Source organism: Simochromis diagramma, unplaced genomic scaffold, assembly GCF_900408965.1.
Source record: "Simochromis diagramma unplaced genomic scaffold, fSimDia1.1 OVJJ01000669.1, whole genome shotgun sequence".
Lineage (NCBI taxonomy): Eukaryota > Metazoa > Chordata > Actinopteri > Cichliformes > Cichlidae > Simochromis > Simochromis diagramma.
In genome coordinates this window covers 3,676,127-3,690,938 of record NW_024387458.1, presented here as the reverse complement: position 1 = coordinate 3,690,938, position 14,812 = coordinate 3,676,127, and the positions used below count along the sequence as shown (strand labels likewise).

Below are 14,812 nucleotides of genomic sequence, written 5' to 3'. Positions count from 1 at the left end.
AAAAAATATATATTTTGGTAAGCATGCAGGAAGAAAAATCTTAATTTTAAACTTTAATAAATGCTAACCTATGAAGCCTCTCTGGGACACTTGGATTTCATCTTTGGTCGTCTGCATCTCATTAAAAACCTCACGTTATCGTACTAAACTGCATGAAGCCTGAGGAAAAGTTTATACACCTGCAGAAAACCTCACAAAGTTCTAAGATTATTCAGCTTCTGTTCTTTTAACCTCAAACTCTCATCAAAATCATTTTGGTGTTTTCCATGCAATGTAACAGGAGCAGGATGCCACATCCAAGCCATGTAGGGGAAAGTTGGCTAAACCTTGGGAAGTGCCAAGGGCAGCAGATACTAGTACACCTTCCCACCCCTGATAGCAAGTTGATTAAAAAAATTGTTTTTATGTATGGTTTAAAGACGCTTCGGAGTCATTTTGACTTAGAAAGTTGTCTTTTAAAAACAAAAATCAGCTGATGTGAGGGTGTCATCAGCTGATGCAGTTCAGACTGTCTACTTCCATGTCCTCTGACGTCATCCGTCTTTGGTAGATGTGTGTTGTTGTTCATGTTAAATAAATTCCTTTACAGGGGAGCACGGTGGCCTCACAGCCCGAAGGTCTTGAGTTAAATCCACCATCTGGCTGTTTCACGTTCTCCCTGTGTCTGCGTGGGTTCTGTCTGCGTACTGCGGCGTTCTCCCACAGTCCAAAGACATGCAGGTAGTAGAGTTGGGTTACGTGGTGACTCTAAATTGTCTATAGATGTGAATGTGAGTTCAATGTGTTGTCTGTGCTTCTCGCCCTATAGTAGCTGGAAAAGGCTCCAGCCCCCCAGTGACCCTTAATTGGGTGGATGGAAGTTCATTTTTATCCAGGCAAAACTGAGACGCTTGTGATAAAAATTATTCTAAGAGGTTTAGCTGACTGTCAGAGTTTCTCACTGAAATAGTCATAAACGAGCGCGAGAAAACCTCAAACATGTGCAGAATCCCCACAGGCTCTTTAAAAACTCACTGAAACGCTTAAGACATGACCCATGCACGGTTTTTCTCCTTTAAAATTTGGTCATCCACTCAGTTTATTTTTTTCTTTAACAGTTTAGATTTAAAGTGTAAATATCTCTCATGCTTCAGAGTTGTCATTTAGGGACTTTGTCACCTACAGCTGGAACACCTCTGACCCACCCACACTCCAGACTCAGACCAATGAACAAAGGCCATATGGACTCCACCACACACACACACACACACACACACACACACACACACTAGAAGTTGAGGTTCTTCGGGACCTCCCAGGGAAACTCCTTCCTGCCAAAGTGTCCGTAGCATGCAGTCTTCTGGTAGATTGGTCTCTTTAGGTCCAGGTCTCTGCAGCAGCAAGCAGTCGAGATAAATTCAGTACAGTCTAACAGATTTGGACAGAGATAATCAAACACAGAGGCGGTGGTGTGGGTGCAACCCTGACCTGACTATGACTCCAGGTCTGAGGTCAAAGTTTTTATTGACGATCTGCAGAAGCTCCTTCTCGCTCTTTGGAGAGGAGCCGTAGGTGAACAGGGAGATGGAGAGCGGGTGGGCCACTCCAATCGCATACGCCACCTGGAAAAACACAGCATGTGATTAATGAACATGTTGTTTTATCACCACTGTGATGATGGTGATACCACTGGTGATAGTGCCACGTACTGCTGGGTTTTCCACAATTATTTTATTATTATTTATTTATAAAGTCCAAAAAAAGGAGAAACTAACTCCTCGATTCACAGTTTAAAACCATTCTAAATTACTTTTAATTGGACCTTCGTGCACCACCATCCCTCTCTATGTAAGCCTTTTGATTGTTTCCCCTCACAAGCAGAAGGTTTGAACCGCAAAGTAAGGAAAAGCATAACAGCTTCCACCTTAAATATGTAGAAAAATGAGTCCCACAAAAATCCAAAAGAATGATTTGCATAAAATGACTCAGAAAACAGACTTCTGAGCCTTTTCATCCTGCACACATCTCAGAAACCTTTTGGAGAAGATGAAACTGGAACGAGGTCTCACCTGCACCAGTACCCGCCTGCACAGCTGGGCCTTCACCAGAGATTTTGCCACCCAGCGTGCAGCGTAGGCGGCCGAGCGGTCCACCTTGGTGTAGTCCTTTCCAGAGAAAGCTCCGCCCCCGTGGGCCCCCCAACCACCGTACGTGTCCACAATGACTTTCCTGCCCGTCACTCCTGCATCACCCTGAGAGAAATCACAAAGATTTATATGCACACAGCACACAAGCAAGCAAGATCTTCACTACATTATTTGTTTTTACACTTTGAAACTATGAAATTAGATTTGAACCCCATCATATTTGAGCTGTGCACTAAAAGCCACTGCCAGCATCCTCATGCTGCGTGACATCAACGTAAACAGTATTCGGGGACTTCGAATGTTCTCGGCTCTTTACCTGCGGCCCTCCAATCACAAAGCGTCCGCTGGGCTGCAGGTGATAGATGGTGTCCTCGTCCAGGTAGCGTGAAGGCACCACGGCTTTGATGACCTTTTCCTTCAGCACCTTCTTCTGCTCCTCCACACACACGTTATCATCGTGCTGCACGGAGATCACCACAGTGTGCACTCTTTTGGGGATCACAGCGCCATTTTCCTGGGCATAATGAACTGTTACCTACGGAAAGGTGAACATTATGTTAATGTTATTGTAGCAAAACAATATGCATTTCCACTTTTAGTCCTTTTACTTTGATTTAACGAGACTCGGGTGTGTCACACGAGGGAGCTACTTCTACTGAATCTACTTCACAAATAACACTGTTAAAGCAGAGCCCAACAAAGCTGACATGAAGAGTTGAATGAAGGCTGCTGGACCTCATTCGTGGGGATTCATGGAAGCATGTTCAGCTTTCTTCTCCACAACAAACATGCCATTAAGTATGCCACCCTGAACCTGCCTCACACTGCAGGTTCAGGCATGTCTACCCTGTTTTCTACTCTGACCTCACCTGTGTCTTTGAGTCTGGGCGGAGCCAGGGGACCGTCCCATTTCGTCTCAGCTCGGCCATCTTAGCGTTGAGTTTGTGGGCGAGGACTATGGTGAGGGGCATGCACTCCTCTGTCTCATCTGTGGCGTATCCAAACATCAGACCCTGTCCACGCAGCACGAGTACAGTCAAAGAGCAGCACTTTATATTCTGAAGAAGAAAAAACTGGTGTTTCAGCCCAGAATTGAAATGTATGCGCTCAGATGACCTGGTCTCCAGCTCCGATTTCGCTCTCCATGCGATCGATATGAACTCCCTGAGCGATGTCAGGTGACTGCTGCTCCAGGGCTACCAGCACGTTACAGGTCTTATAATCAAATCCTTGGAAAAACAGAGGAAAAAGAAGAAAAGGGATGTTTTCGTTTGAAAGCATTTCTCCTCCCTGGAATCCCAGTGTAGATGAAGTTACAGCCAAAACGTTAAAAACTTCACTCACCTTTCTGCGAGTCATCGTAACCAATATGCTGGATGACTTCTCTCACCACTCTCTGGTAGTCCACGTTGGCTCGAGACGTGATCTCCCCACAGAGCAGCACCATGCCCGTCTTACACACCGTCTCTGTTTCATCCACACACAGGACATCACACTGCATATGTGTATTCATGCCATCAGATGTGAATGTCCTTCCTGACTATTGATGTAATACTGCTAGTGTCCTGGATTAAAGTGAATTGAATTGCTTGGGAAGTGATGTTCTTTTGTCAGGATCACTGCTGTTATTGAATATTTCACTGAGTTTTCCTGCAGCAGAACCAGCGATATCGTCTTTTTTATTCCATAAATTAAAAATAGACATATAATTTAAAGAAATACAAACAAAAGATGCTGAGGCGTGGGAAGCTTTATCTTATCACACCTGCATTTATTACATGACATATTCTGATGGGCGATTTGTTTCCCACTACAGTCAAAAGAAAATGCAAGCCTGTTTGCAACCCACCCTCCTTTTTTAATGTCTCACTTAACCAATGTCATGGACACTATTACCATTTGCATCCATCTTAAATGTCCCTCTTCCTTGTGTGTTGCTTCCCTCTGGTGGACAAAAACTCAAACTCACCACAAGCCACCTTAGCATCAGGGTCTTGCCTCAGGTGAGCGTCCAGCACAGCATCACTGATCTGGTCACATATCTTATCTGGAAAAAATAGAATAAGGAGAAGTCTAAAAGGCATAAATATCTGCATGTGTGCTGGTTCGGTCTGTCGTGCGATCGTTTTACTGCACATGCCAGATTCCTGATCTGGGCAGAGCCCGAAAATATCACCCCGTTCCCTCTGGCAGTTACAGGACTATGAATAGCCTTGATTTGGTGAATACACACCAGCGTGACACGGTACACTCTAACTCCATCATCAAAGCACTCCCAAACTGTATCAGCACTACGGCACTGAAGCTTCTGTAACTTCAATTTACTCTCCTGCTTTATGATGGACATTTTTTACATCACCCTTAAAAATGTAGAAATATTATATTATCGGCTTATTGTTGGTGAAACTTTCATGTTTGTTTGTTTTTTTTTAATTACAAACATGGATTTTCCCCATCTGTAAAGTTTGGCTTGCTGCTGTTTTAACTACACATTTACATTTAAAGCACATGTTTATGTGTAATTTTAAATGAATTATATTTGCTGACACTTTCACTGCACACGTCTTCAAAACTCACCTGATATAAGGGATTATCTGTGAACCAGCACCATTTTTACACATCAGCAAAAAATTTATAAAATCTAGCTGTTATCCTGATTATTTTACATGATGCTCACATGTTGCGTTCTGCAGAATTGTAACAATGCAAAGTGTGATGAGGTTAAATCTGCTCTTCAACCACTTCCTGGTGGGATTAAGCTAAACATCTGCAGTGCATTAAACATGCACTTGTTAGAAAATTAAAGAAAAGATGCAAAGCTGCACTATTTACTTTATAAATGACATAATTTATATTATGCCGAAGACACATTTTTCCTAACAGAACATACGTCACACGTCTGCACCACAAAAATGGCTCCAGCAGCAGCTGCAGATGTAAAAATTATTCATGACAAAAAAGTGACTCATCAGATGTTCAGCTTAAAACACAAGTTCTGCTTATATTGGAACTAAAGTGGAAGTTTTCTCAGTCCAGGATTCCTCCTCTGCAAATCAGCACCGTGTGGCTCCACGAAAGTAGACTTTATGCAGCACCGATCAGGCTTCTGCGCATTCCTCAAAACCATCAATGATCACTGAAGCGCTCAAAGCAGTTTCTCACATGATGAGCAGCACTCCTCTACTCACCAGGATGTCCCTCTCCCACAGATTCGGACGTAAACATGAAGTCATGAGGAGTACGCTCATCGCTCACATTCACTGTGCCATTCATTCTGAGGGCTGTGCAGACCGAAGGAGTGAAGTCTTTCTGATGAAAGCTGTTCCAGAAACACGCACAGGCCGGGTGCCATCCAACACCAGAGTCCTACGGCCGTGCAGCCGGATAACTCTGCGCTATATTAGGAAAAGACAACATACACATGGGGGGAGGGCACTCTGTGAACCATGTGGGTTAGGCCATTCAGACAGGAAGACGGGGAGGGTGGGAATGCTTTTTTTCAACATGGAGACCTTTTTTAAACCCTCCCTGTGCTGAATGGTCTCACTTTATCACACTCATCAAACTCGGGCTCAGAGAGCAGAGGAGGAATTCATTTCATCAGAGGGTTACTGTGTGGCTCCTCCACCTATTCATTCATGCCTGCCCTTTGTTTCTTTGTACCTGGGGGCCCCTGAGGTCTCTGATGGGGCGTCCGTGCCTGTGTACACATGAAGCTGTTGCTAATGAGACCTTTTCACTTCGCCGACTCCGAGTTCAGACAAACAGAGATGATGAAAAGAATGAAAATATGAATGAACTAGACTGCTAGCCCCCCCAAGAATAAAAATACACAAAGTTGCTATAAAACACACGATACTCATTAGTCTTTCTTTGCGTTTATGCAATCAATACAGTGTCATGTTTTTTTATTGCTGATCATTTGACAAATCTTGTTGTTGTGAAGATGCATTTTTGTAAAAAACAAAGTTACCTCTCGATTTAGAAATCAGTAAAACACTGCAGTAAAACCCTGAGACAACATGAAAAATGTAAATAGCTGACAACATATTTTAGGACTTTTTGGGTCGTTACCTGGAAGGAGCTTAAAACTAACTCCAGGTAGAGTCAAGGACCCACGGTGACGTGCTGAACACAACATGGTGAAGCCAAACAGGGATAAGGAGGCGAGTAGAGTGGACGAGTCTCCTACAGAGGGCAGCAGATCAGCAGGAGACAGATATAAAACACTCATGTTGGGGGGGGGGGGGGCTACAAAACAGATGTTAAGATAATCAATAACCCCATGTAACATGTACACACATATCTCACTTTGGTTCACGTGGGTGCTCTTCATCTTCTGAAAACTGATGCTGCTGATGTTCAGGAAGATCACAAAGTTTATCTGTGGCCCATAAAACAAAAGAAAGATAATCTGAACTTAATTCAGATAATTCAGGAACTTCATTTTAAGCTTGAACATAATCAGCACTTTAATGCTTTAATGCTGATCATAGTATGATTAATAATATTTGTGGTTGTTTACTCTTTAATCTTGTGTCTGACAAAGAAATTATTTAAAATGACCAAAATGACCCCAGCCAACATCCACAGCAGCTTCCTGGTTTGATTGAAGTTGAAGAGCAGCACAGTGTGCAGATACAGGCCCCTCACCAGCAACCAGCAAAAGTTAGACAACAGAAGTGAAGAAGTGAAGCAGGTCAGTGCTGCTTTGTACTGCAGCTGAAACACCTGGGAGACAGTGTAACCCAGGAAGTATTTTATAGACAGCTATAACGTTATTGTTTTGAGAAGAGGGCCGCTATAAGGGCACATTTTGAGCATGCTCAGACTATTTTTGCCCATAATGAGCAGGATGTGGGTTGCAGCCTTTGCTATGAACCTCTGCTCATCCAAACAACATGAGTCAATTAACCAAAGTCAATTATCAACAAGCATTAGCTTAAGTGTTTTTGTTTGTTTGTTTTTAATAGCTAACGCAAATGCCAAAAAGCTGCAGTTCCTCTAGTTGCCACTTGAAGCTGCCTCCAAAAGTGAGTCAATTCTCATACAGCTCTGTTTAAAACTCCAAATTTACAGCAGAAATAAAGTAAATATATATATATTACAATTACACTAACATGGAAACTCTCACAAGCATATTTAATGTTTTATTCTGACATTTCAATGTGGTCGTTCTCAGCCTTTAATGAAAAGGTTTCTGGTGTCAAAACCAACCTGAAACAGCAGAAAACCACAACAGCAATGAGGAGAGCAGTAAGAGATGCTCCATATCCAACACTCCACATCAACCTCAGAGTATCAAAGTAGTTTTTCTGGAGCAAGGCATGAAAGATTTATCACACGCAGGCACAAAGAAGTAAGTCTGCTTCTCCCTGCTGGCTAAATATATTTAAATTAGTGGAAACCCTTTGATGGAACTGAGCCGCTACAGTAAACCTGCATGCAGCCGTACCTCCTTCCCCAAATCTTCATCCTGCTCGTGAGCTTGATCAAAACAGGTTTTGTAATATTGCAGGTTTGTTTCGCTCCAGCCTCAGACTGTAGATCTACCAGTGATGAAAGCTATGGAGAAAATGTTTTTTAAACACTTTAAACACAGCTTAAAGTTTTTAAACTGCAGCTCTGCAGAAGAATTCAGAGCAACACAGATTTTTCTTTCTTTCTTTTATTCTCATCATTTTGTTAGACATGGCACAGTTGAGTAAAAAAAGAAGACCACTCTAATTTGTCACGTGTTGTCATATTTTGATGAGAAGTACTTTTTGTTGGGTATAAAATCACCTGGCGTTAGTGATGGTGTTACTACTTTTAGCGATAGTGTTCTAGGGTTAATGGTGAAATGACCAAGATTCCTCTGGAGGTGGCAAGGATCGGGTAGACCCGATTTGTATGGTCAGACTTTTCACATGCGCAGTAAGGATCGGGGAGTCCTGATCCGTAACTATCTTTTTATTTGTTATTTTTTGTCTACATTATATTGAAATGTTTCATTATTGGAAACATTTTAAGAGATACTTATTATTCTTAACATCTTAACAGATACTCTGTTCTATCGTAAAACGCTTCGACCGGAAGTAGACACCTTTTCGCGCATGCGGGGTACCGATCGGGTTTCTGGTACAGATCGGGTAGTGACAGGATCTCAGAACTGGATTATAGATGGCAGACAGTTGGTGTCGTAAACCACCGCCTCTGTTCAAAGATGGTCGCTCACAGTGGACATAGATGCTTCTTTCACTCCTCTTTCAAACCATCTGTCCTCTCTGTCCAAAATGTGAACATTGGCATCCTCGAAAGAGTGACCTTTGACCTTTAGATGCAGATGGACTGCTGAGTCTTGTCCTGTGGAGGTGGCTCTTCTATGTTGTGCCATGTGCTTGTGAAGTGGCTGCTTGGTCTCTTAAGTCTGTGTTTTGGCGTTTTGTCTTTCGGGTGAACCAGTTTCTGTCTGAGCGTGTTGCTGGGTCTGAAATGCACCGGGATGTCGTGCTTGGAGAAAACTCTCCTGAGTTTTTCTGATACACCGGCTACATAGGGGATGACAATGTTGTTGCGTCTGTCTTTCTTATCCTCCCTCGCTGGTGTCTCATCTTATTTCTGTGCATCTTTGCTGACTTTATGATCGCCCAGTTAGGATAACCACATGTTTTAAGTGCTTCCTTTACATGTGTGTGTTCCTTCTTTTTCCCTTCAGGCTTAGATGGTTCTGCCCGGTGGTGTAGGGTCCTGATTACTCCAAGTTTGTGTTCCAGAGGGTGATGGGAGTCAAAGAGGAGGTACTAGTCCGTGTGTGTGGGTTTCCGGTAAACTTCGATGTTGAGGTTGCCGTTCTCTTCAATGTGCACAGTGCAGTCCAGGAAAGGCAAACAGTTGTCCTTTGTGTCTTCCCTGGTGAACTTGATGTTTTTATCCACAGCGTTAATGTGCGCAGTGAAGGATTCCACTTCTTGTGTTTCGATTTTGACCCAGATGTCGTCTACATATCTGTACCAGTGGCCATGTTTTTGTCTGTAGAAACCCTCGTTGTATTTGAAATATGTAGTGGTAAGGCAGACAGACAACACTGAAGTGACTATTTTTTGAATTATAGTAAATGATCATCTGTAGACATGTATTTTTTTTTTGCAGCTGCTTTCAGAAAGAAGACCAGTAAATAAAAATCAAGCAGTGATGGAACACAAGAACCACACAATAAAAAGAGCAGGGCATCAAGCTCACAGGAGGACTCCAACAACTCCATCTATGAGACCGATGCCCGGCGTGGATTTTTCCATTTTATCACCGGATTGGTAAGAGATTGTTAAAATCTGCAACGAGAGAGCCCCTTCTAAGCTAAGACAATGTCAGCTTTACTAATCACGACCCCGTGTTTGTTTTGTCTCTCTGCAGAAGACTTTGAATAAAAATATGAAGGGGTGGATGCAGCAAGGTTTTGGCCTATCTTTAAAAAACCCAAGTATGGCTTCTTATTTGTTCACTTTACAGTTCTTCTAGTTCATCGATTTTGTACATGATTTTTCTAAAATACATTTTCTCTATAATGCAGGAGGTTGTTAAACATGTTACTCTGCAGTCGACTGCCAATGATGAGATTTGTCTTTTCCTGTTGTTTTTCCTGTAACATGTACATGTAATGTATGAACACTGACCAGAATGTTCTTAATGGGAAAAATGACCAACATTCCCCTGGTGGCAGGATTTAAAAAAAATGCAGTCAGTATGGAAAAGATATATATATATAAATCTTCTAAGGTTTGTATCTGTCTTGTGTGAAACTTGTATGAAAAGCATACAAGAGTGAAAACAGATGTAAGATCCCTTGAACATTTATATAAATGAAACTTGTATGTTTTGGATACTTACTAAAACAATATATGAAAGTAATGAGAAAGTGGCCACTTTCATGAGTAAATCATATTAAGCCTCATATGATTCACTAGCAAGCTAAAGCTGATGCAAGTCTTTTATAAGTTTTTTCTATTTCTTTGCCATATGGGTAGTTTTAATAGTTTGGGAAAAGGTTTACCCTAGAAATGCTAATTATTGGTGATTGGCACATAAAGGATGATTGTTACTAGCATCGGGATGTTAGGTAATGCTAATTACTAGCTTAAGGATAACAGTTAGTAGCTATGGGATACTAATCACCAAAAATATGCTTTCAGGACATTATTGTGCGTTGGGTGTTGGTCAGGGCTATCCAGAATGACAAGTGGGACATTGAATGACCAAATTTAAAAATGTGTGCAGTGATTTGTGTGTAATCTTTGAGGACTCAAAAACACGTGCTTCAGTCCACACACAAATACGAAGCAATTTAACCACATGTATAACAATTTTACAAATGCGTATATCCAAACCTAAACAAATTGTGCATAAATAATCACTATTTATTAAGCTCAGCTCCACGAATTGGATAATCTTCTCGTTCAAAAACCTTTCTGTGCGTAGAAATGTCTAAAACTTCACGTAACATCTCTCTCGCTGGTTTTTAGAACCTTACATGTATGTGCTTCACCGCATACACACAGATAGCATGGTGGGCTTTTGAGACAAATTTCTCACTGTCAACTTCCCTGAGCTGCTTTCATGTCCCATTGCAAAACTTGGACATCTGGGCTTTGTCTCTATTCCTGCATTCTTTTATTTTTATATTTATTGGTTTTCTTTTAACAAAGCAGGCGTTGATTTTTCTAAATGAACAGAACAGCTCACTTCACTTCTGTATGCTGACAAACATGTGACCTATACTGTAAGACTGCTCCTGCTTGTTACTCCTTTGTTGTGATTTAATTTGATGTTGTGTAGCCACGCAGAGACAGTTTGCATATATTAGAATGTTAAGTTCTGTGATGTCATCAAAACAGTTTTAAAAAGGGACCTTTCAAAGTTCCAACTACATACAAAATCAAACAGTTAAAAGTGAGTTTAGTCCAGGGAGAACAATTTTGAACCAGTTTCCGATATGTCGTCAAAATCTTGGCCGACCTTTGCTACGCCACGTGCTGTGGGTGTAAGTAAATATCTAGGTGAGTGAAGTCTCCTTTACCTGTCAATTCATCTTAAATTACAGGCTTTTACTTCAGGTGCTTTGATTCAGCAGTAACAAACAGATTTTTTTACAAACTGCAGAACGCCACACTGAGCCCTGGTCCTTCAGGATAGAGGACAGGACGTCAGATGGGCGAATCAAGAGCTCCAAAAGAAAAGATGGTTCCACAGAGAGATTGGAAAAAGCTTCCAAAACACGAAAGGACAGCGAAAGTCCAACCCCAGGCCCCAGCCATGTTTTCTTTGAGAAGTGTAAGTGAGACATTCACAGAGATTATTTTTTGTTTTATAGTTTCTGATCATCTGTAGGCCTGTGTGGAGTTCAGAGGTCTAATTGATTCTTGTTTATGCAGCTGCTTCCAGAAAGAAGAGCAGCAAACAAAAGAGCAGCGATGGAACAAAAGAACCACGCAGTAAAAAGAGGAGGACATCAAGCTCACAGGAGGAGTCTAACAACTCCATCTATGAGACAGATGATCCTTTACCTAGCACATACAACGGTCACACTACAGGTAAGAAAAAGTTCAAATCACACCTTAAACGAGAGCCTCTTTCCCAAGCTCTCAGAATTTAGCTGGCATCTGGTAATCACTAGAAAGTTTCCAACAGAGCCTGTACGAATGTGTAAAATGAGACTGATGTCAGCTTTCCTACATGCAACTAATCCCAACCCCGTGTTTGTTTTGTCTCTCTGTAGAGGACTTTGAAGAAAAATATGACGAGCAGGATATGCTGGGTGAAGGACAGTATGGGGAAGTGTTCTTTGGAAAACGTAGAGAAGACAACTTCCCAGTATGGCTTCTTATGTCTGCACTTTACGCATGTTTTCTTGTAGTTCATCCTGTTCTCTACGTGCTTTTTCTCAAACACATTTTCTCTTTAATGCAGGTGGTAATAAAACATGTTCCTCAGAAGTCGCTCTACCGCCAGCCAATGGTATGAGATGTTTGTCTTTTTCGGTTGTTTTTCGGGCAGCATGTACCTCAAACAGCCTAATGTTTGACAACTGACCCTGATGTTCTGTTTCTAAAGCTTCTTAATGGTAGAATGACCAAGATTCCTCTGGAGGTGGCATTGCTGATAAAAGTGGGGGCAGGACCAGAGGCTACAAGCAGCAATGTGACCCCAGTTTTACTCGACTGGTATGACTTAGAAAAAGAACTTATTATGGTCTTTGAAGGGGGCAAAAACAACATAGACTTGGACGTTTACCTGTCAAACAGAAGAGAAAGGATTTGTGAGAGCGACATTAAGGTCAGTGAGTAGCAAGAATAAAATATTTGTCTTTTATGAATAATTTAGATCTTATGGTTTTAACGTATCTTTCGTTTGTCTGTCAGGCCATAATGAGACAGTTGGTAGATGCAGCCACTGAAATGCACTCCAAGGGTGTTTTCCATCAAGACATTAAGACAGACAATATTATAATTGAAAACTCAGCTGAACGTTTAGCACGTCCGCGTGTCAAATACATTGATTTTGGCTGTGGAGTCTTTTTTACACCGGAAGCAGTCACTCGAAGAAATGGTAGGTCATCAGCCTCATTGTTTACATGTTCTTGCCTGCCCACACGCCTTGTGTCCACATTCATTTCTTACCATTAATAATTTCTCTTTGGATTTTAGGGAGAAAATCACCGGCTCTAAACTTGCTGCTTAACGCCACCAAAGCCGATTGCATCACAGTTTTGCAGCTGGGCAGAGTGATGGACAGGGTGTTACACAACATCATCTCTTCCAAGAACATGTATTCGAAGCGTACCGATATTTCAGAAAGTAAGCCAGATGTTAATTCTTTAACCTGTCATGATTTGCATTACAAAACAGAAAATTCTGTTTAATGTGTTATCTGTATCGGTAATGCACATATCGATTTTTGTATGACAAACGTGAACCCCACCCTCTATTATATTTCCAAACAGACTGCGAGAGTTTTCTGTTAGGTTGCCTGGCAGCCAAAAATGAAGACCGCCTCACCCTAGAGGAACTTCGAAATCATCCCTGGTTCAAATGACCTATCGACTCCAAGCACAACAGGGTTACAGAGCATAAGCTCTAACAGAGAAGTATTTGGTCAAATTCTGAAGCCATGTCACATATCTGTGTACGTTTTTAACAATTATCTCATTTTTACAGTCCTGCCCCTGTAGAGGCACCCCACAAAAACCACGAGATCGAAGTGGAACTTCCATGTATTGTCTTTTCCATACATGGTTTCTGTCCATAAATGGAAAATACCCCACCCACCCCCAGCAATCCGTGGAAAGGGGATCTCTCTTTGAATTGCCTTTCCCGAGGTTTCTTCTCAAGTTTTTGAGGAGTTTTTCCTCGTCTTCTTAGAGAGCTTGTGCTGGGTTAAAAAGAGTTGCTACTATGAACCTGAGTTATAAATACAGGTGCATAGTAGCAACCTGTATTGCTGCACTGATCAATAATTAATTGATCAGTGATCAATTAATTATTCATGAATCAATTTAACCAAAAAATTGGACAAATCTAAAGAAATGTATTAATCAGGGAATTAGCAGCAACAGTAATTGGACAATCTAAATGTATCAGTTAATTAATAAATAAATCTGAATAATTCATCCTGCATCGCCTGTCTGCTTATATCACATAAACCTTTCACTGAAATTGATTTAATTTGTTATAATTATAATAATTATTTGTTTGTACTAATGCATCACAATTTCTTTGAAAGTTAAAGTGTGTGAATTTCCCGTCTTAAACACGTCAGTGTGATCATCCTGTCCTGTCATGCTAAGAAATGCAGTTGTGAGTTTTCATTGCTTCACTTGGACGAAACGCCCAAACACAAAAATGGTCCAGTGCTGTTTCTGACCGGAACACTGCAGGTTTAATGTCTTATAAAACATAAATCTGTGTAATCCAAACATACAATTCACCATGATGGGAGGACAGCGTACCTCACCATCCTTATCTCAAAAGTTGACCCTAATGTGACCGCTAAGCAACTTGTGAACTCTGCAGTCTGCATTGAAGGTCATGCTCTGGTTCATCTCTCTACCATCAGGTCTTGGAGTGTCTCATTTTACTGCATTAGCTCAAGTTCAATCGTGACAGCAACAACTGCTGTGAGTGCCTTCTGAAGTCTGCGAACTGGTTCACTTGACAATGTTTGTGCGTTTTTTGCTCTTTACAGCATTTTAGTGCAATTATCTAACAAATGAAATGGATTTATGCTTAATCGACGAGACCATCCAAGAAGGTTTTGTTTCAGCTGATGTGTAAAATTCTATTATATTACATGTGTATGCTACACACCACAGGTTATACACAAAGCCTGTCCTTTGTTTAGCTTTAGAATGGCTACACAAGACAAAAACATTAAATGCACTCATCTGCAATCTTTGCTATTTGCCACTCAGTGTCCGAGCAAGGTGTCAATTAGGGATGTGCTGATCATGTTTTTTTGCCCTCGAGTCTGAGTCATTTGATTTTGAGTATCTACCGATACCGAGTCCCGATCCGATACTTCAATAATACATAAAAAAAGAATGAAGCAGAACGAAGAAACAGATCCTGGATGTTCCTCTTTTTTTTATTTAATTTACTTTATTTTAACGTTCAACAACTCTGTTAACAAACAAAGCACTTTTGTGAGGTAGCTTG

General features: G+C 41.3%; 2 protein-coding genes across 2 annotated transcripts; one reads left to right on the top strand and one right to left on the bottom strand.

Moving 5' to 3' along the window:
- Positions 1 to 16: 16 nt before the first annotated feature.
- LOC120723013 (S-adenosylmethionine synthase-like) lies at positions 17 to 5,532 on the bottom strand. Its single transcript, XM_040014246.1, has 9 exons — positions 5,315 to 5,532; positions 4,096 to 4,173; positions 3,471 to 3,593; positions 3,243 to 3,355; positions 2,996 to 3,139; positions 2,443 to 2,661; positions 2,049 to 2,231; positions 1,468 to 1,601; positions 17 to 1,370 (listed from the first exon to the last, which is right to left on the bottom strand). Exons 1-9 carry the CDS (start codon positions 5,397 to 5,399, stop codon positions 1,268 to 1,270), a joined length of 1,182 nt encoding a protein of 393 aa, XP_039870180.1. The 5' UTR covers positions 5,400 to 5,532; the 3' UTR covers positions 17 to 1,267.
- A 5,117-nt stretch (positions 5,533 to 10,649) lies between these two features.
- On the top strand, positions 10,650 to 13,716 carry LOC120723050 (serine/threonine-protein kinase pim-2-like). Its single transcript, XM_040014334.1, has 9 exons — positions 10,650 to 11,158; positions 11,262 to 11,432; positions 11,534 to 11,692; positions 11,878 to 11,972; positions 12,069 to 12,116; positions 12,213 to 12,434; positions 12,521 to 12,707; positions 12,806 to 12,955; positions 13,102 to 13,716. Exons 1-9 carry the CDS (start codon positions 11,095 to 11,097, stop codon positions 13,191 to 13,193), a joined length of 1,188 nt encoding a protein of 395 aa, XP_039870268.1. The 5' UTR covers positions 10,650 to 11,094; the 3' UTR covers positions 13,194 to 13,716.
- Positions 13,717 to 14,812: the final 1,096 nt, after the last annotated feature.